General features: G+C 48.0%; 1 protein-coding gene across 10 annotated transcripts in view; it reads left to right on the top strand.

Moving 5' to 3' along the window:
• Positions 1-19,677, top strand: part of LOC144610509 (voltage-dependent P/Q-type calcium channel subunit alpha-1A-like) — a 398,212-nt gene that overhangs the window by 209,736 nt on the left and 168,799 nt on the right. For all 10 annotated transcript variants that reach the window (XM_078429269.1, XM_078429265.1, XM_078429261.1 and 7 more), the window contains 8 exons: positions 909-1,024; positions 1,703-1,759; positions 5,864-5,953; positions 9,824-10,033; positions 14,335-14,447; positions 17,477-17,589; positions 18,455-18,586; positions 19,171-19,243. In XM_078429269.1, coding sequence (XP_078285395.1) covers positions 909-1,024; positions 1,703-1,759; positions 5,864-5,953; positions 9,824-10,033; positions 14,335-14,447; positions 17,477-17,589; positions 18,455-18,586; positions 19,171-19,243 — 904 coding nt within the window. The remainder of the gene's footprint in view (positions 1-908; positions 1,025-1,702; positions 1,760-5,863; positions 5,954-9,823; positions 10,034-14,334; positions 14,448-17,476; positions 17,590-18,454; positions 18,587-19,170; positions 19,244-19,677) is intronic.

Here is a 19,677-nt window from a genome sequence, read left to right as displayed (position 1 = left end):
TATACTCCATGGCATGGAAACAGGCCCTTCGGCCCACCAAGTCCACGCCGACCAGCAATCACGCGTTCACCACAGATGCTGCCTGACATGCTGAGTTACTCCAGCATTTTGTGTTTAGAATCTTTCAATCAGTCTGAAGAAGGGTCTCGACCCGAAACGTCACCCATTCCTTCTCTCCCGAGATGCTGCCTGACCCGCTGAGTTACTCCAGCATTTTGTGAAATAAATACCTTCGACTTGTACCAGCATCTGCAGTTATCTCAATAGACAATAGACAATAGGTGCAGGAGTAGGCCATTCAGCCCTTCGAGCCAGCACCGCCATTCAATGCGATCATGGCTGATCACTCTCAATCAGTACCCCGTTCCTGCCTTCTCCCCATACCCCCTCACTCCGCTATCCTTAACAGCTCTATCCAGCTCTCTCTTGAAAGCATCCAACGAACTGGCCTCCACTGCCTTCTGAGGCAGAGAATTCTACAGATTCACGACTCTCTGACTGAAAAAGTTCTTCCTCATCTCCGTTCTAAAAGGCCTACCCCTTATTCTTAAACTGTGGCCCCTTGTTCTGGACTCCGCCAACATTGGGAACATGTTTCCTGCCTCTAATGTGCTTATATAATCAGTCAGAAAACCCTGACCCTCCTGAGTTTACGTTTCCTGATGCCATAAAAGTGATGAAAGGAAAGGGTCTTTACTTGTTGCCAGTCTCAATATCCTGGCAGGATTGACACTGATGGAGTGGTGGGTTCCAGGGGCTTTATCTTCATGGGATATCCTTCCCAGAAGCAGCAGCTCAATCCTTTCCCTCTGCTGGAGCTCCCAAACAATTCTTGAGCAGGGGAACGAGCTGTGGCCCCTTGCTGAAGGTCCCTGATCGCTGATCTAATGGTGAACTCTCTCTTGCAGGGAGTTTGCGAAAGAGAGGGAGAGGGTCGAGAATAGGCGAGCATTCCTCAAACTGAGGAGGCAACAACAGATCGAGAGAGAGCTGAACGGCTACTTGGAGTGGATTTGTAAAGCAGGTAAGTGTGGGATTCGGCCTGTGGGCTGGGCTTTACCTCCTTAGAAGTCCGGGCGGCACGGTAGCGCAGCGGTAGAGTTGCTGCTTTACAGCGAATGCAGCGCCGGAGACTCAGGTTCGATCCTGACTACGGGTGCTGCACTGTAAGGAGTTTGTACGTTCTCCCCGTGACCTGCGTGGGTTTTCTCCGAGATCTTCGGTTTCCTCCCACACTCCAAAGACGTACAGGTATGTAGGTTAATTGGCTGGGTAAATGTTAAAAAAAAATTGTCCCTAGTGGGTGTAGGATAGTGTTAATGTGCGGGGATCGCTGGGCGGCACGGACTTGGTGGGCCGAATAGGCCTGTTTCCGGCTGTATATATATAATAAGTCACTGATGGCTTGCTTTCACTCTAGTTCTGTGGGCTCTGAGCTAAAGGACAAAGGGCTGGAGGAACTCGAAGGGCGGAAATCAAAGAGCTAGAGGGAAATCTTAAAAGGGTGTTGGGGGAAGTCAAAGGGTTAAAAAGTGAATTGGCTACTCCTGCACCTATTGTATAAGTTTCTGCCAAGTTAAGGTTGAACGTTTTACGGACGTGTAAAACTGTTGTGGGATGTCTTTTGCACATAGGAGTTATTGCTGGGCCCTTCATCATGTTGTCATTTTTTTCCTGTTATTTGACTATTCATCTCATGCAGAGGAGGTGATACTGGCGGAGGAGGAGTCAGATACTGAGGAGAAATCACCCTTTGACGGTAAGGCCACTAAAGAGAGAATGTACCTATTCAGTCTTGGCCAAGAGTTGTATTGGGCGGGGTCACGGTGGTGGCACGGCGGTAGAGTTGCTGCCTTATGCAGCGCCCAGGTTCCATCCCGACTACGGGCGCCGTCTGTACGGAGTTTGTACGTTCTCCCCGTGACCTGCGTGGGTTTCCTCCGAGATCCTTCGGTTTCCACCCACCACTCCAAAGACGTGCAGGTTTGTAGGTTGATTGGCTTGGTAAATGTAAAAATTGTCCCCAGTGGGTGTAGGGTGGTGTTCATCATCCATCATTCCGTGCCATGGAGTATATCTAAACTACAGGTCTGGGACGCTGGTCGGCACGGACCCGGTGGGCCGAAGGGCCTGTTTCCACGCTGTATCTCTGAACTAAATGCACCATGTGATGAGAGGCGTTCCCTTGCTCCACTTTTCCAGGGGTTATGTCCGTGCCCGGGTGGGGTTAGAGAGGGCACCCTGGGGGATTTCCGGGACCGCTGGGCACCGCGAGGGGTGGCATGCGTCCTTAATAACGATGGGGAAATAGTTGTTTAATAGTATATTCGATATTGAAGAATATTTGTTTGACTTGTGTTAATGGTGGTGTGTTTTTGTTTTTAGTTATTTCGTATTGTACATGTTATGGTCAATAATTGAATAAATTGTTTTTGGTAAGGTTAAAATAAAACCTTAGATCCAATGGGGGGGAGTCATTGGACAAGTTTCGATCGCCTAGCTTGGGGTCGGAGAAGAATTTCCCGGATTTTTTCCCCAAATTGGCCTGGGTTTTTCTCCGGTTTTTCGCCTCTCCCAGGAGATCACACGGTTCTTTTGGGTGGGAAGAAGGGCGATAGTGGGAAGGGGGTTGGGGTGGGATCAGCCATGATCTCCCAGTATCCACCTCACCTCACATCCGGAATCTTGGAATCATCCTTGATCAAACCCTCTCCTTCGACAAACACATCAAACACATCACAAAGACAGCCTTCTTCCACCTCAAAAACATTGCCCGTCTCCGTCCATCCCTCTCCTCCACAGCTGCAGAAACCCTCATCCACGCCTTCATCACCTCCCGTCTGGACTACTGCAACAGCCTCCTCTATGGCGCACCCTCAAAAATCATCAATAAACTTCAATACATTCAAAACTCCGCTGCCCGTCTACTCACACACACCTCGATCCGTGACCATATCACCCCCGTCCTTTATAAACTCCACTGGCTCCCCATCCCCCAGAGAATCCAGTACAAAATCCTCCTCATAACCTACAAAGCCCTCCATAACCTGGCCCCATCCTACCTGACCGACCACCTCCACAGGCACACTCCCACCTGCACCCTCCGCTCTGCCGCTGCCAATCTCCTATCCCCCCACATCCGGACCAAACTCAGATCCTGGGGGGACAGGGCTTTCTCCATCGCTGCTCCCACCCTATGGAACTCACTACCAGTCTCACCTGTTCAACACTGCCTTCAACCACTGAAGGTCACCTCACCTTCTGTCTCCTTTCTCTGTTCATTTATTTATTTACTTATTTATCTATTTATTCATTTCCCTATGTTCTCAAAATCTCTGTAAAGCGTCTTTGAGTATATGAAAAGCGCTATATAAATAAAATGCATTATTATTATTATTATTATTATGATCGTATTGAGTGGCGGAGCGGGCTCGAGGGGCCGGTTGGCCTACTCCTGCTCCTCTTTTCTTGTGTTCTTGTGACAGGTGGATTCCCCATGTCCCACCTGACTCCCACCTGACTCCAGCTTCTAGTCAATCCCTCTTCACCTGGATCCATCTTTAAGTGGAACACAATACATGTATTTTCTTTCCGCTGACTGGTTAGCGTGCAACAAAAGCTTTTCACTGTACCACGTGATGATAAACTAAAAACTGAAACATGGAAAATAGGTGTAGGAGTATGCCATTCGGCCCTTCGAGCCAGCACTGCCATTCAATATGATCATGGCTGATCATCCAGAATCAGTACCCCGTTCCTGCTTTCTCCCCATATCCCTTGATTCCGTTAGCCCAAAGAGCTAAATCTAACTCTCTCTTGAATGCATCCAATGAATTGGCCTCCACTGCCTTCTGTGGCAGAGAATTCCACAGATTCACAACTCTCTGGGTGAAAAAGTTTTTCCTCATCTCAGTCCTAAATGGCCTACCCCTTATTCTTAAACTGCGACCCTTGGTTCTGGACTCCCCCAACATGGGGAACATTTTCCCTGCATCTAGCCTGTCCAATCCCTTAAGAATGTTATATGTTTCTATAAGATCCCCTCTCATTCTTTTAAATTCCAGTGAATAATGAAACCTATTGCTTGGCAGCTCTTACCCCACCCTTCTCTGTCAATTGGAGCATTGATCAGCAACACTACCTGCTGCATTGCTGTGCCACCCCTTGTGTTCTTAATTACTTTAAAAAAGTATTTTAGTAGAGTCAGAGAGTCATACGGCATGAAAAGAGGCCCTTCGGCCCAACTTGCACATGCCGACCAAGCTGCCTCATCATTACCAGTCCCACCTGCCCCTGTTTGGCCCATATCCCTCTAAACCTGTCCTATCCACGTACCTGTTCTAATGTCTTTTCTGTAATATATTTTCAGTCTGTCTCAATAGTTTTTAAATGTTTCTGTCAGCAAGATGTAAAGATAGTTCGGAGGTCTTTGCGGCTGCCGTTTGGTATGAAAAGGTATCCATGGTGATGCCTAGAGTGAAAGGCCTGAGGCCTACTTGCTGCCCAGAGCCTGCTGTGCATTGTGGGATACCTCTAGGGTACCGAGGGCCATCTTACCCAGCTCTCCGCGTCTGGGAAAGGTAAGTTTAGGATGGTGGGCAACTCTGACCAGTAAGTACACAAAGTGCTGGAGTAACTCAGAGGGTCAGGCAGCATCTCTGAAGAATATGGATTGGTCATGGACATGGATGAGCAGGAGACCTCTTTGAAAGTTAGCAAATAGTGAAAGTCCTGGATAGAGTGGATGAGGAGAGGATGTTTCCACTAGTGGGAGAGTCTAGGACCAGAGGGCACAGCCTCAGAATTAAAGGACGTTCCTTTAGGAAGGAGATGAGGAGGAATTTCTTTATTGTGGACTTCATTGCCACAAATGGCTGTTGAGGTGAAGTCATTGGATATTATTAAGGCAGAGATTAATAGGTTTTTGATTTGGAAGGGCATGAAATGTCACAAGGAGAAGGCAGAAGAATGGGTTTGAGAGGAAAAGAGAGATCAGCCATGATTGTATGGCGGAGTAGACTTGATGGGCTGAATGGCCTCATCCTGCCCCTATCACTTATAGGTGACGTTTGAGATCAGGACCCTTCTTGAGACTGATTGTGGCGGGGGTGGGGTTGGGAGGTGAAAGAGGCTTTGGAGAGAGGAGAGGCAGGACAAAGCGCGGCAGGTGATAAATAGGTGGACACGTAGACAAGGGGGGGTTGATAGGTAAAGGGCAGACATCTCACACCAGAAGGCGTGAGACAGGATGGAAGAGTTGCACATTTGTGAAGCCAGATGAAGGGATGGAGGGGGAGGGGAGGGGCGAAATGTGTGTGAGTCCAGTTGGAGCACAGGGAAGGGGAGGGAAGAAAGGGAGGGTGTGGGGGAGATAGCAGAGCGTGGGGGGGGGGGCTGGTTACTGAGCAGTACGTCTTAGGTGCGGGAGAGGTCTAAAGTCGTTCCAGACTCATGGAGGTAATGCAATAGTTCTTCTTCCGTGTCCATCATCCGTGTTTCAAATGTTACATCGCTGTCATCGTCCGTCCTGAAAAGGGCGGAAGCTTCCGGTGACAATCAGTGGGAGCCGTCACTTGTACAGTAGACGATGGTGGTAGCAGAATTAGCTCAGGACACTTCCAGTTTCCAGCCCCACGACGTGGATGCTTCTGCTATGGGGCCGGTGTAGGAGTAGCTCGTGATTGAGAAGACATTATTTAATTCGCGAAGTATGCTGATAATCCTTTCATCCAGTGCCCAGGTTGGGCCTGGGCCACTCTGGAGATCATTCCTACCGAAAGTGGAGTGTCACGGTTCTCGGAGGAATTAAACATCTCTGAGATGCCTCATTCTTTTCTTCTTTGTTTCTCTCTGTGTGTCGCAGCGATGAGAAGAGGGACAATAAAGAAGAATAAAACAGACCTGCTGAATCCCGAGGAGGGTGAGGATCACCTGGCCGACATCTCCTCAGTGGGTGAGTGTCTGGCACCCTGCTGGCTCCCCTGTCTGCAGGGTGGGGTGGGTGAGATGGGGTGGGGGAGCAGGGTGGGGTGGGAGAGCAGGGTGGGGTGGGAGAGCAGGGTGGGGTGGGAGAGCAGGGTGGGGTGGGAGAGCAGGGTGGGGTGGGAGAGCAGGGTGGGGTGGGTGAGATGGGGTGGGGGAGCAGGGTGGGGTGGGAGAGCAGGGTGGGGTGGGTGAGCAGGGTGGGGTGGGAGAGCAGGGTGGGGTGGGAGAGCAGGGTGGGGTGGGTGAGATGGGGTGGGAGAGCAGGGTGGGGTGGGTGAGAAGGGTGGGGTGGGTGGGGTGGGTGAGATGGGGTGGGAGAGCAGGGTGGGGTGGGTGAGATGGGGTGGGAGAGCAGGTCGAATGTCCCCATTTACAAGTCAAGTCAAGTTTATTTGTCACATACACATACACGATGTGCAGTGAAATGAAAGTGGCAATGCCTGCGGATTGTGCACAAAAAAGAATTACAGTTACAGCATATAAATAAAAGTTAATATAGAGAAGACTTAATTTAGTCCCTGGAGTTATAAAAGTTGACAGTCCTGATGGCCTGTGGGAAGAAACTCCGTCTCATCCTCTCCGTTTTCACAGCGTGACAGCGGAGGCGTTTGCCTGACCGTAGCATCTGGAACAGTCCGTTACTGGCAGGGGTCCCCCATGATCTTGCTTGCTCTGGATCTGCACCTCCTGATGTATAGGTCCTGCAGGGGGACGAGTGTAGTTCCCATGGTGCGTTCTGCCGAACGCACTACTCTCTGCAGGGCCATCCTGTCCTGGGCAGAGCTGTTCCCAAACCAGACTGTAATGTTGCCGGACAGGATGCTCTCTACAGCCCCAGAGTATCATCATCATATCATCATATCATATATCTACAGCCGGAAACAGGCCTTTTCGGCCCTCCAAGTCCGTGCCGCCCAGTGATCCCCGTACATTAACACTATCCTACAGTACTAATGAAGGATCCTCAGAGACACTCTGAATTTCCTCAGCTGTCTAAGGTGGTAAAGACGCTGCTTAGCCTTACCCACCAGTGCGGCAATGTGCGTTGCCCACGTCAGATCCTCTGTGATGTGGACTCCCAAGTATTTAAAACTGCTCACCCTATCCACAGTAGACCCATTTATCTCCAGTGGCGTGTACGTCCTTGGATGTTGAGCCCTTCTAAAGTCCACAATCAGCTCCTTGGTTTTAGTGACATTCAAGAGGAGGCTATTGTCCTGACACCAGAGTGCCAGATCAGCCACCTCCTCCCGGTAGGGTAGGCCTTCTCATCGTTATTGGAGATCCGGCCCACCACCACAGTGTCATCAGCAAACTTGATGCAAGGACGCATCACGGAGGTCAGGAAGCAAGCCCAGAGAGGTTGCATTACCAACTTTAGTTTTTAGTTACAGCGTGGAAACAGACCCTTTCAGCCCACCGAGTCCACTCCGACTAGCGATCGCCCTGTACACTGGTTCTATCCTACATGCTAGGGGCAATGAACAGAAAACAAGTAACCTACAAACCCGCACGTCTTTGGGATGTGGGATGAAACCGGAGTACCCGAAGAAAACCCACGCGGTCACGTGGAGAAGGTGCGAACTCCACATAGACAGCACCCGAGGTCAGGATTGAACCCGGGTCTCTGGCGCTGTGAGGCAGCGGCCCCAGTGGTTCCACCACGGTAAACATCTCATCCTGGCTTTCAGATCTTCCCACAATCTCGACTGCTTCCTTTCCCTGTCCTTGTGGTCACCTCCAGCCTTATAACAGTTTTGAGATCTGAAATCCTCAAATCTGAAATTTGAGATCCTACCTCTTGGTTGGCGCGGCGGTAGAGTTGCTGCCTCACAGCGCCAGAGTGAGGGTTCCATCCTGACTACAGGTGCTGTCTGTGTGGAGTTTGTACGTTCTCCCCGTGACCTGCGTGGGTTTTCCCCCCGGGTGCTCCAGTTTCCTCCCACACTCCAAAGACGTGCAGGTTTGTGGGTTAATTGGCTTCGATCAAATTGTAAATAGTCCCCAGTGCGTGTGGGATAGTGTTAGTGTGCGGGGATCGCTGGTCGGTGCGGACTTTGTGGGCTGAAGTGCCTGTTTCCGCGCTGCATCTCTAAACTAAAACAACTAAACTCTTGTTCTTACTCTATTTGATCAGTTCCTTCAGCTGCCGAGGCCCCGAAATTGAGAATTGACTTCTCCGAAACGTAATCCTGAAGTTCTAAGATGCTCCCTGAGATTTTTGTGGGCTGGATGCACAACCTGGAATTAGACAATTGTGATGATCCCACAGTTGGAAAGCCTATAGGCTGCTAAAGTTCCGATACCAAGCAGCTCCCAGTTCTCACCAAGCTGCTTCTCCAGTGCAAGACAACATCCAGTGGACAGAAGCATGACTACACTCAGAAGGAGAAGGGTCAACCACCCGAAAAATCACCTATCCATGTTCCCCAGAGATGCTGCCTGACCCGCTGAGTTACTCCAGCACTCTGTGAAACGTCACCTATCCATGTTCTCCAGAGATGCTGCCTGACCCGCTGAGTTACTCCAGCACTCTGTGAAACGTCACCTATCCATGTTCTCCAGAGATGCTGCCTGACCCACTGAGTTACTCCAGCACTTCTGATTTTTTCTTGTAAACCAACATCTACAGTTCCTTGTGCCTTTACCTGGCAGGTCAGGCAGCATCTGGAGAGAGAGAAACAGAGTTCTTTTGTAGGTTGACCATAAGATATAGAACCAGAATAAGGCCATTTAGCCCCCTGAGTCAGTTTTGTCATTCGATCATGGCTGATCTATTTTTCCCTCTCAACCCCATTCCCGTGCCTCCTCCCCAAAATCTTTGTTGCTCTTACTAATCAAAAACCTATTAATCCCCGCTTTAATAAATACCCAATGACTTGGCCTTCACCGGCATCTGTGGCAATGGATTCCACAGATTCACCACCCTCTGGCTAAAGAAATTCCTCCTCATCTCCATTCTAAAGCTAGTCCTTTTATTCTGAGGCTATACCCTGACTCTCCCACTACTGGGAACATCCGCTCCTCATCCACTCTATCTAGATAGACACACAATGCTGGAGTAACTCAGCGGGACAGGCAGCATCTCTGGAGAGAAGGAATGGGTGACGTTTCGGGTCGAGACCCTTCTTCAGGCGATCCACTCTACCTGGGCCTTTCATTATTATCAAGGGGTTGCAGGCCCGTTTTATACCTGACTTGAAACATTCTGCTTCTTCTTTCGTGTCCGTCATCCGTGTTTCAAATGTTACATCGCTGTCATCGTCCGTCCTGAAAAGGGCACAAGCTTCTGGCGACAATCAGTGGGAGCCGTCACTTGTACAGTAGACGATGGTGGTAGCAGAATTAGCTCAGGACACTTCCAGCTTCAAGCCCCACCACATGGATACTTCTGCTATGGGAGTCCAGAAGTCCAGAACAAGGGGACACAGTTTAAGGATAAGGGGGAAGTCTTTTAGGACCGAGATGAGAACGTTTTTTTTCACACAGAGAGTGGTGAATCTGTGGAATTCTCTGCCACAGAAGGTAGTTGAGGCCAGTTCATTGGCTATATTTAAGAGGGAGTTAGATGTGGCCCTTGTGGCTAAAGGGATCAGGGGGTATGGAGAGAAGGCAGGTGCGGGATACTGAGTTGGATGATCAGCCATGATCATATTGAATGGCGGTGCAGGCTCGAAGGGCCGAATGGCCTACTCCTGCACCTATTTTCTATGTTTCTATGGGACCGCTTGAAACATTAACAATAGCTCTTCTCAAACATGTTGCCTTGGACCCGTGACCTGCGGCATTGTGGGAGGTTTTGATGGCTGCACTAATTGTCCTTCTCTCTCTTGCCCAGGGTCTCCGTACACAAGAGCAAGTATTAAAAGTGCCAAACTGGACAACTCTTCATTTTTCCGCAAGAGGGAAAGACGCTTTAGGTTCTTCGTCCGGCGAGTGGTGAAAACTCAGGGCTTTTACTGGACTGTGCTGAGTTTGGTCGCTCTCAACACCTTGTGTGTTGCAATTGTACATTACAAGCAGCCCGACTGGCTCTCTGACTTCCTCTGTGAGTATCGTGGTGACGGTCAGCGTGTGTTGGGAAGGCGAGGGAATGAGAGAATGAGGGAGGGAATAAGGGAGGGAGTGAATGAGGGAGTGAATGAGGAAGTGAATGAGGGAGTGAATGAGGGAGTGAATGAGTGACTGGCTCTCTGACTTCCTCTGTGAGTATCGTGGTGACGGTCAGCGTGCGTTGGGAAGGTGAATGAATGAGTGAATGAGAGAATGAGTGAGTGAATGAATGAATGAGTGAATGAGGGAGTGAATGAGGGAGTGAAGGAATGAATGAGGGAGTGAATGAGGGAGTGAAGGAATGAATGAGGGAATGAGTGAATGAGGGAGTGAATGAGGGAGTGAATGAGGGAATGAGGGAGCGAGTGAATGAGGGAGTGAGGAAGTGAATGAGGGAGTGAATGAGGGAATGAGTGAGTTAGTGAATGAGGGAGTGGGGGAGTGAATGAGGGAGTGAATGAGGGAATGAGTGAGTGAGTGAGTGAATGAGGGAGTGAGTGAGGGAGTGAGTGAATGAGTGAGTGAATGAGGGAGTGAATGAGAGAGTGAGTGAATGAATGAGTGAGGGAGGGAGTGAGGGAGTGAGTGAATGAGTGAGTGAATGAGGGAGTGAATGAGAGAGTGAGTGAATGAGGGAGTGAGTGAATGAGTGAGTGAGGGAGTGAGTGAATGAGTGAGTGAGGGAATGAATGAGGGAGTGAGTGAGGGAGTGAATGAGGGAGGGAGTGAATGAGGGAGGGAGTGAATGAGGGAGGGAGTGAATGAGGGGAGTGAGGGAATGAGGGAGTGAATGAGTGAGTACTTTATTGTCACATGTGACAAGCCACAGTGAAATTCTTTGCTTGCATACCCGAGGTATGCAAATAGTTGCCACATAAAGGGCGCTGACAAAATTACAAAGTACCCGCCGTGCTGTTGGGGTACAAAGTTACAAAGTACCACCCATGCTGTTGGGGTACAAAGTTACAAAATACCCCCCATGTAGTTGGGGTACAAAGTTACAAAATACCCCCCATGTAGTTGGGGTACAAAGTTACAAAGTACCACCCATGTAGTTGGGGTACAAAGTTACAAAGTACCCCCCATGCTGTTGGGGTACAAAGTTACAAAGTACCCCCCATGCTGGGTCCCCCATTGTTTGGTTGCTCTTCACCCTCCTCCCTCACGGCGGTCACCCCCCAACGCCGGGTCCACCTTTGACCCTTCCCTACCAAGGGTCCAGAGAGGCCCGTTGTCCTCTCCGGTCATTCCCCCTGATAGGTGGCCAGGGTGGCGTGGGTCTGATACTGAGGTTGTCAGTGGCAGAGTGGACAATGAGGAGCTACTGAGCCAGAGTGTTTGGGCTGTCAGGGTGCGTGGATGACATGATACTGTCTGCCTCGTTCAGACATCTTGTACATCCCCTTATATATCACTCTGATGGAGGGACGGTCAGTACCTGTGAAGGGGCACAAAAGCTTGGACTAACGGTCTAAATAGACAATAGACAATAGGTGCAGGAGGAGGCCATTCGGCCCTTCGAGCCAGCACCGCCATTCAATGTGATCATGGCTGATCATTCTCAATCAGTACCCCGTTCCTGCCCTCTCCCCATACCCCCTGACTCCGCTATCCTTAAGAGCTCTATCCAGCTCTCTCTTGAATGCATTCAGAGAATTGGCCTCCACTGCCTTCTGAGGCAGAGAATTCCACAGATTCACAACTCTCTGACTGAAAAAGTTTTTCCTCATCTCTGTTCTAAATGGCCTACCCCTTATTCTTAAACTGTGGCCCCTGGTTCTGGACTCCCCCAACATTGGGAACATGTTTCCTGCCTCTAACGTGTCCAACCCCTTAATAATTTTATACGTTTCGATAAGATCTCCTCTCATCCTTCTAAATTCCAGTGTATACAAGCCTAGTCGCTCCAGTCTTTCAACATATGACAGTCCCGACATCTAAAGTTATGAGTTCAGGTCTCACCAAGGCACATGAAGAATTTGATTCCTGTCAATTAAATGTCGGGCATTCAGAAGGTAGTGTCAGTGTCAGCAAACCTCATGCTTGCAAAATGTGGAGCAGCATAATATTAGCATTTGTGACAAATCAGCGTTTGAAATATTAATGGGACTAAAATACAATAAATCTGATAAGCAACATCCCAAGGTCGAGGTGAGAGTGGAGAGAGTGCAAATGCAGTTATCGTTTAGTTTCGACACAAAATGCTGGAGTAACTCGGCGGGTCAGGGAGCACTGAACCCAGAACCAGGGGCCACAGTTTAAGAATAAGGGATAGGCCATTTAGAACGGAGATGAGGAAAAACATTTTCAGTCAGAGAGTTGTGAATCAGTGGAATTCTCTGCCTCAGAAGGCAGTGGAGGCCAATTCTCTGAATGCATTCAAGAGAGAGCTAGATAGAGCTCTTAAGGATAGCGGAGTCAGGGGGTATGGGGAGAAGGCAGGAACGGGGTACTGATTGAGAATGATCAGCCATGATCACATTGAATGGCAGTGCTGGCTCGAAGGGCCGAATGGCCTCCTCCTGCACCTATTGTCTATTGTAGTCAGGATGGAACCCGGGTCTCTGGCGCTGTGAGGTAGCAACTCTACCGCTGCGCCACCGTGCCATCTATCATCTCTAAAATTCCAGAGCTTCGGGAATGGTTCCCACAGATTGGAATCATGTAAATGTAACTGTACTGTTTAAGATGGGAAGGCGAGAAAAAGATGGGGAACTACAGAGGTTAATTTGACATCAGTAAAAGAGAAAATGCTAAAATCTATTTGTAAGGAGACCAGTTTAGTTTATTGTCATGTGTACCGAGGTACAGTGAAAAGCATTTGTTGCGTGCTGCCCAGTCAGCGGAAAGACCAGACGTGATTACAGTCGAGCCATTTGCAGTGTAAATGGCAAGAGGGCACTGGTAAGATTAGAATAGGGTTTGGCAGAGCCAGCGTGAAATGGAAACTATGAGCTCCAGGGTCAATACTTGTCATCCACCATCACCAAGAGCAGTCTGAAGAAGGGTCTCGACCCCAAACGTCACCCATTCCTTCTCTCCAGAGATGCTGCCTGTCCTGCTGAGTTACTCCAGCGTTTCGCGTCTACACCACTGCTCGTTGGAGCTCCCTTGTGCTACTCTGGCGACAGCATTTCCAGCATCACAACACGTGGCTGTGAAGTTCTACAGAACATTCTGGGCCGCTCGGTGGCGCAGCGGTAGAGCTGCTGCCTCACAGCGCCAGAGACCCCGGTTCGATCCTGACTACGGGCGCTGTCTGTACGTTCTCCCTGTGAAAAAGGAGAGATATTCGTGGCTTATTATGTAGAAGACCTGGCTTTGTAGAAGATGTGTTAAATGGCCTGCGTGGGTTTTGTCTGGGTGCTCCGTTTTCCTCCCACCTTCCAAAGGCGTGCAGGTTTGCAAGTTAATTGGCTTCTGCAAAAATGGCAAGTTCTCCCGAGTGTAGGATAATTCCAGTGTACAGGGTCCTCGCTGGTCGGCTTGGACTCGGTAGACTGAAGGGGGCCTGTTTCCGCACTGTAATCTCTAAAGTCTAAATGACGCAAAAGGGTTTTTCTTGTTAAAACTGCCCCCACATTTTGTGCACATATGTTGGGGAGTGCACACAGTTTATCAGATCTAAATGCCTCATCAGGAGAGATATTCATAGACAATAGACAATAGACAATAGACAATAGGTGCAGGAGTAGGCCATTCAGCCCTTCGAGCCAGCACCGCCATTCAATGCGATCATGGCTGATCACTCTCAATCAGTACCCCGTTCCTGCCTTCTCCCCATACCCCCTCACTCCGCTATCCTTAAGAGCTCTATCCAGCTCTCTCTTGAAAGCATCCAACGAACTGGCCTCCACTGCCTTCTGAGGCAGAGAATTCCACACCTTCACCACTCTCTGACTGAAAAAGTTCTTCCTCATCTCCGTTCTAAATGGCCTACCCTTTATTCTTAAACTGTGGCCCCTTGTTCTGGACTCCCCCAACATTGGGAACATGTTTCCTGCCTCTAATGTGTCCAATCCCCTAATTATCTTATATGTTTCAATAAGATCCCCCCCCTCATCCTTCTAAATTCCAGTGTATATTATGTAGAATATACCATGGCTTATTATGTAGAAGACCTGGCTTTGTAGAAGATGTGTTAAATGATATCTCTGCTGGAATTGTGCAGCCCTTGTACTCTAATTCCTCTGCCTCCTTTTGTAATGGAAAGTGGTGATGGTAACTGTATGAATGTCTGTCTGGATTGGTGTTGGAACATGGTCCATTCTCCTCAACCCTTTCTCTCTGTTTCAGACTATGCAGAATTCATATTCCTAGGACTCTTTATGTCAGAAATGTTTATAAAAATGTACGGGTTGGGCACGAGACCATACTTTCATTCTTCTTTCAACTGCTTTGATTGCGCGGTAAGTGATTCTATCTCTAAAGATGTTTGTATATCATATCATATCATATCATATATATACAGCCGGAAACAGGCCTTTTCGGCCCTCCAAGTCCGTGCCGCCCAGTGATCCCCGTACATTAACACCATCCTACACCCACTAGGGACAATTTTTACATTTACCCAGCCAATTAACCTACATACCTGTACGTCTTTGGAGTTTGTAGTTGTGGATCTGGTCAGTAGATGGACCCATATACGACCAGGCAGAGATCAGGATTAAATGTCCGCTGTGTATCGAGATACTAGACCATAAGACATAGCAGCGGAGTTAGGCCATTCAGCCCATCAAATCTACCAGGCATGTGAATTTTCCATGGATTTCCACGTTTTTAAATCCATTTTCCATGCTTTTTGCATGATTTCCGCATTTTTCACTTTTTCTTTTTTTAAAAAATATTAATTTTTATTGAAGGAAAGATACAATACGAAAAACGTGATGCATTACATTCCCCTCCATTTTGTTCTTTATATATATCAACAAAAATAACCCTCACCCACCCTCCCTGGACACCCCTTTGCAGCTAGCTGATGTGTTCACAATACATCATATCACAAATACAAATGCACAATTTGACAGCAAAACCTCTACATTCTTCCAAGGCGCGGGCCCATACATATCTACAACATGTCAGGTGGTTCAGGATTCTCTCATTCATTATGCATCAGCCATCCCGTGAGGTAATCGGCAATTGTGTAAACAAAAATAAGTAAATAAATCAAAGTAAAACATAATTAAAGGCAGATCCCCAACAACAATCAAGTGCCCTCAGTCAGTGGGTAGTTCTTTTAGATTCTCAAAGTATGACAGAAAAGGTTCCCATTCTTTGAATAAAACTTTTTCACTTTTTCAAAGCATGGAAAATGGATTTTAAAAACGTGGAAATCCGCGGAAAATTCACATGCCTGGTAGATTTGATGGGCTGAATGGCCTAATTCACTTTGCCAAAATCGCGTTTACCAACAGAGAAATCGGGTCGAGAAAAAAGGAAATAAACGATGTATAGACTTGTAATGAACATTAGGGTTCCGCTGGAGGTCGCCAGGGGTTCCACGAGAAATCCCCCCCCCCCCGCGCCCTGGAAGTCTCCCCGGAAATGTGGCACCCAAGCTGGTCAAGGCAGCCAATCTCGACCTCATCGGGACTTCCACGGCCGATCGGTGGGTTGAATTTGCAACCCGCGGCTGGGGCTCTGGAACTCCAGCCCAGCTGGAGCCAGCACATCTATCCCCCATCACCGAGCGACTTCCTTGGCCAGCTGGATAAACCAGCAAAGCTCTGGAACCAAGAGTGCCAGAAAATCAGTGGTGGATCTGTGATGAGTAAATACTAAATTTAATTGCAAGATTATATAACTAAATTAATTGAGACGGGGTTAAAATATAAAACACAGCAGAAAAGCCAATTACCATCTTTTTGGGCTGATTATCAATTAATGTGTGAATTTACTTCAAAATGTTATTAGCGTACAGTGACATATTCACATTATTTTGTAATGCCCGTTTTTACTTTGAAATGCACTAAAAGAGGCATGAGACTGGTAATTTTGTGTGTAAAGTTTCCAATCTTTTGACCCCTGCTGTAAATTTTCCAATCTTTTGACCTCTTCTCCTCTTTCTTTTTTACCTCACTCACATGCCTGAATCAACTCCGCCATTCAATCATGGCTGATCTATTTTTCCCTCTCAACCCCACTCTCCTGCCTTCTCCCCCTCAACCTTTGACGCCCTGACTAATCAAGAACCAATCAATATCCACTTTAAAAATGCCCAATGATTTGGCCTCCACCGCCATTTGTCTGTGGCAATCAATTCCACAGATTCGCCACCCTCTGGCTGAAGAATTTCTTCTTCATCTCCTTTCTGAAGGCTTGAGAAGCTGCTGCCTCACAGCAGCAGAGACCCTTGTTCAATCCTGACCAAGAGTGCTGTCTGTGTGGAGTTTGCACGCTCTTCGTGTGACTGCACAGATTTTCTCTGGGCGCTCTGGTTTCCTCCCATGTCCCAAACAACGAGCGGGTTTGTCGGTTAATTAGCTTCTGTAAATTCCCCCCCCCCCCCCCCCCCCCTCCAGTCTTTAGGGATTGGATGTGAAAGTAGGATAACGTAGAACTGGTTTGAACGTGTGATCGATGGTCGGCGTGGACTCGGTGGGCTGTAGGGCCTGTTTCCACACTGTATCTCTAAACTAAACTAAACTAAACTTAGTGTATGGAGGTTGCTCCTCAAAATAATTCTTGAGAAGCTAGACCATAATGCTCGCACAATCTTGGTTTATGGTATGGTAATTGCCAACAGATGTATTTTGAAACTATGGAAATCAGACGATGCTCCTCAGTTTGAGACTTGGTTAAGAGAATTAATGGGCGTCTTACACGTAGAGAGGTTGAGATATGAATTGTCTGGCAACCCTCAAAAGTTCTTCAACATATGGAACCTAGTGCTGCAGCATATTAAGCACAAGTAAAACTATCCCCTCAATGCCACACGCAATTCACCATCTTTGAATCCAGCAGTGAAAATACTGAAATATTTGACTTGTGAAAATTACCTTGACTCATGTTTTTGTGTTTTTGTCACATTGTAGTTATGTGTTTGTTTTTAAAAATGTATTTTTATTTATTTATTTGTTTGTTTTTGTTTGTTTGTTTTCATGATTATGTAGGGAAGGGGAGGGATGGGGTTTACTGTTGTTGTTATATGCATTGTAATCAATTATAAAAAATAAAAAAATTAAATTAAACTAAACTAAACTTAGTGTATGGAGGTTGCTCCTCAAAATAATTCTGCGATAATGTTCAACCTAATCCCCTGAGATAATGTCCACTTCCTTCACACTCTTCGGCCAAAGACAACAGCCTCTTGGCATCTACTCATCAATCCCTCTCTAAATTATGGGCTGCCACTTACCCCCAAATTTCCATTTTGATTTGAGTGTGTGGGGCCTCTTTCACTCTGTTGACAGCTGATTATCCCTCTGTTTTCTTGCAGGTTATTATAGGCAGTATTTTTGAAGTGTTGTGGGCTGCAGTGAAGCCAGGAACCTCGTTTGGCATCAGTGTTTTACGAGCACTGAGGCTACTCCGTATCTTCAAAGTCACTAAGTAAGTTTGGAGGCACAAGGAACTGCAGATGCCGGTTTGCCGAAAGAACACTCAAAGTGCTGGAGTAACTCAGTGGGTCAGGCAGCAGCTCTGGTGGGAACGAAGAAGGGCCTCGACCATGCTCTCCAGGGATGCTGCCTGACCCGCTGAGTTACTCCAGCACTTATGTGTTCACATTGTACCCCTGATTGTGTAAAAAATGTTGATTCACTGGTAAGTTTGACTTTTGAATGAATGAATGAATAAGATTATTGGCCAAGTATGTGCAGATACAAGGAATGTGCCTTGGTGCTCCGCTCACAAATGACAACACAAACATACAGTTAACAATTAAGAATAAGGCATAAACACATCAAAACAATAAGGACAGAACATTACGGTCTAAACATGTGGGTGGAAATAAACCAGAGCAAAAAAGAAACTACAGACTTTGGTTAGTGAGTAGAACTACCACTCGTGGAAAAAAAACTGTTTTTATGTCCGGCTGTGGCTGCTTTGACAGTCCGGAGTCGCCTTCCAGAGGGAAGTGCTTCGAAGAGTTTGTGGCCAGGGTGAGAGGGGTCAGAGATGATCTTGCCCGCTCGCTTCCTGGCCCTTGCAGTGTGCAGTTCGTCAATGGGGGGGAAGGTTGCAGCCAACAAGCTTCTCAGCTGTGCGAACGATCCGTTGGACAGGTATGTGGATAGGAGAGGTTCAAAGGGATGTGGCAAATGGGACCAGCTTAAGCGGAGCATCTTGGTCGCCATGGGCAGGTTGGGCAAGGGGACCTCTTTAGGAGCTGTGCAACCGGGGGGAGAGGTGTTTCCAATAATGCCTTCCTCCAGCCCAGCCACGTAACTGATGGAGATTTCTGTTCCTTCCCCAGGTATTGGGCTTCCCTACGCAACTTGGTGGTCTCCCTCCTGAGTTCCATGAAGTCAATCATCAGCTTGTTGTTCCTCCTGTTCCTCTTCATCGTTGTCTTTGCCCTTTTAGGAATGCAACTCTTTGGAGGCCAGTAAGTAGGAGTTGTCACTGGTTTAACCTGCACTCGGTAGGGAGCGTTTCATTACGTGAGTAAGGAATGGGTTTTTGCATGGGAATGTGGCACAGGTTACAACAGGATCCCTCAGAAGTTAATGCCAAGCCATTGGTATCTGCCAGATATGCAGAGATATGCGGGATGTGGGTGGAGAGCACGGTGGCTCAGCGGTAGAGTTGTTGCCGTACAGCGCCAGAGACCCGGGTTCAATCCTGGCTACGGGTGCTGTCTGAACGGAATTTGTACCTTCTCCCCGTGACCTGCGTGGGTTTTCTCCGGGCACTCCGGTTTCTTCCCACACTCCTAAAACGTGCAGGTTTGTAGGTTAATTGGCTTCGGTAAAAATCGTAATTTGTCCTTAGTGTGTGTAGGATAGTGCTAGTGTACGGGGCCGGCATGGACTCGGTGGGCCGAAGGGCCTGTTTCCGCGCTGTATCTCTAAACTAAACCAAACTCATTCACGTTCCCCAGAGATGCTGCCTGCCCCACTGGGTTACTCCAGCACGTTGTGTGTCTTTTTAAAAAAAAACATTTTGATCTTCTCTCTTTGAATATTACAGGTTCAATTTTGAGTCTGGCACGCCCTCCACCAACTTTGACACTTTCCCTGCGGCTATAATGACGGTGTTTCAGGTGAGTGTGGTGTGAACTCTCTCAGCTGCTCCATGGTGAGGAATGTAAATCTCTCAGTGGCGGCATGGTGGCGCAACGGTAGAGTTGCTGCCTTACAGCGAATGCAGCGCCGGAGACTCAGGTTCGATCCTGACTACGGGTGCTGCACTGTAAGGAGTTTGTACGTTCTCCCCGTGACCTGCGTGGGTTTTGATACTCTCTCGTGATGCTATTATGTTCGGTGGGTCAGGTGGCTATGATGTTGCTAGGTTAGATGCCGTGACTCCCAAATCTGTAGTGGGCCAAGGCAATCCATTCTCCATTGTCACTGATTTTTTTTTAAATTGTTGATTTAAACTCTTAATAAACCAAAGAATCCATGTGTAAGAAAATAAAACATGTACTCTTGTACTCAATTTAGAAGATTGAGGGGGGATCTTATAGAAACTTACAAA

The sequence above is a fragment of the Rhinoraja longicauda genome, chromosome 37 (genome assembly GCF_053455715.1).
Source record: "Rhinoraja longicauda isolate Sanriku21f chromosome 37, sRhiLon1.1, whole genome shotgun sequence".
NCBI lineage: Eukaryota > Metazoa > Chordata > Chondrichthyes > Rajiformes > Arhynchobatidae > Rhinoraja > Rhinoraja longicauda.
The sequence above is the reverse complement of the archived record's forward strand: the minus strand, read 5'-3'. Positions and strand labels throughout refer to the sequence as shown.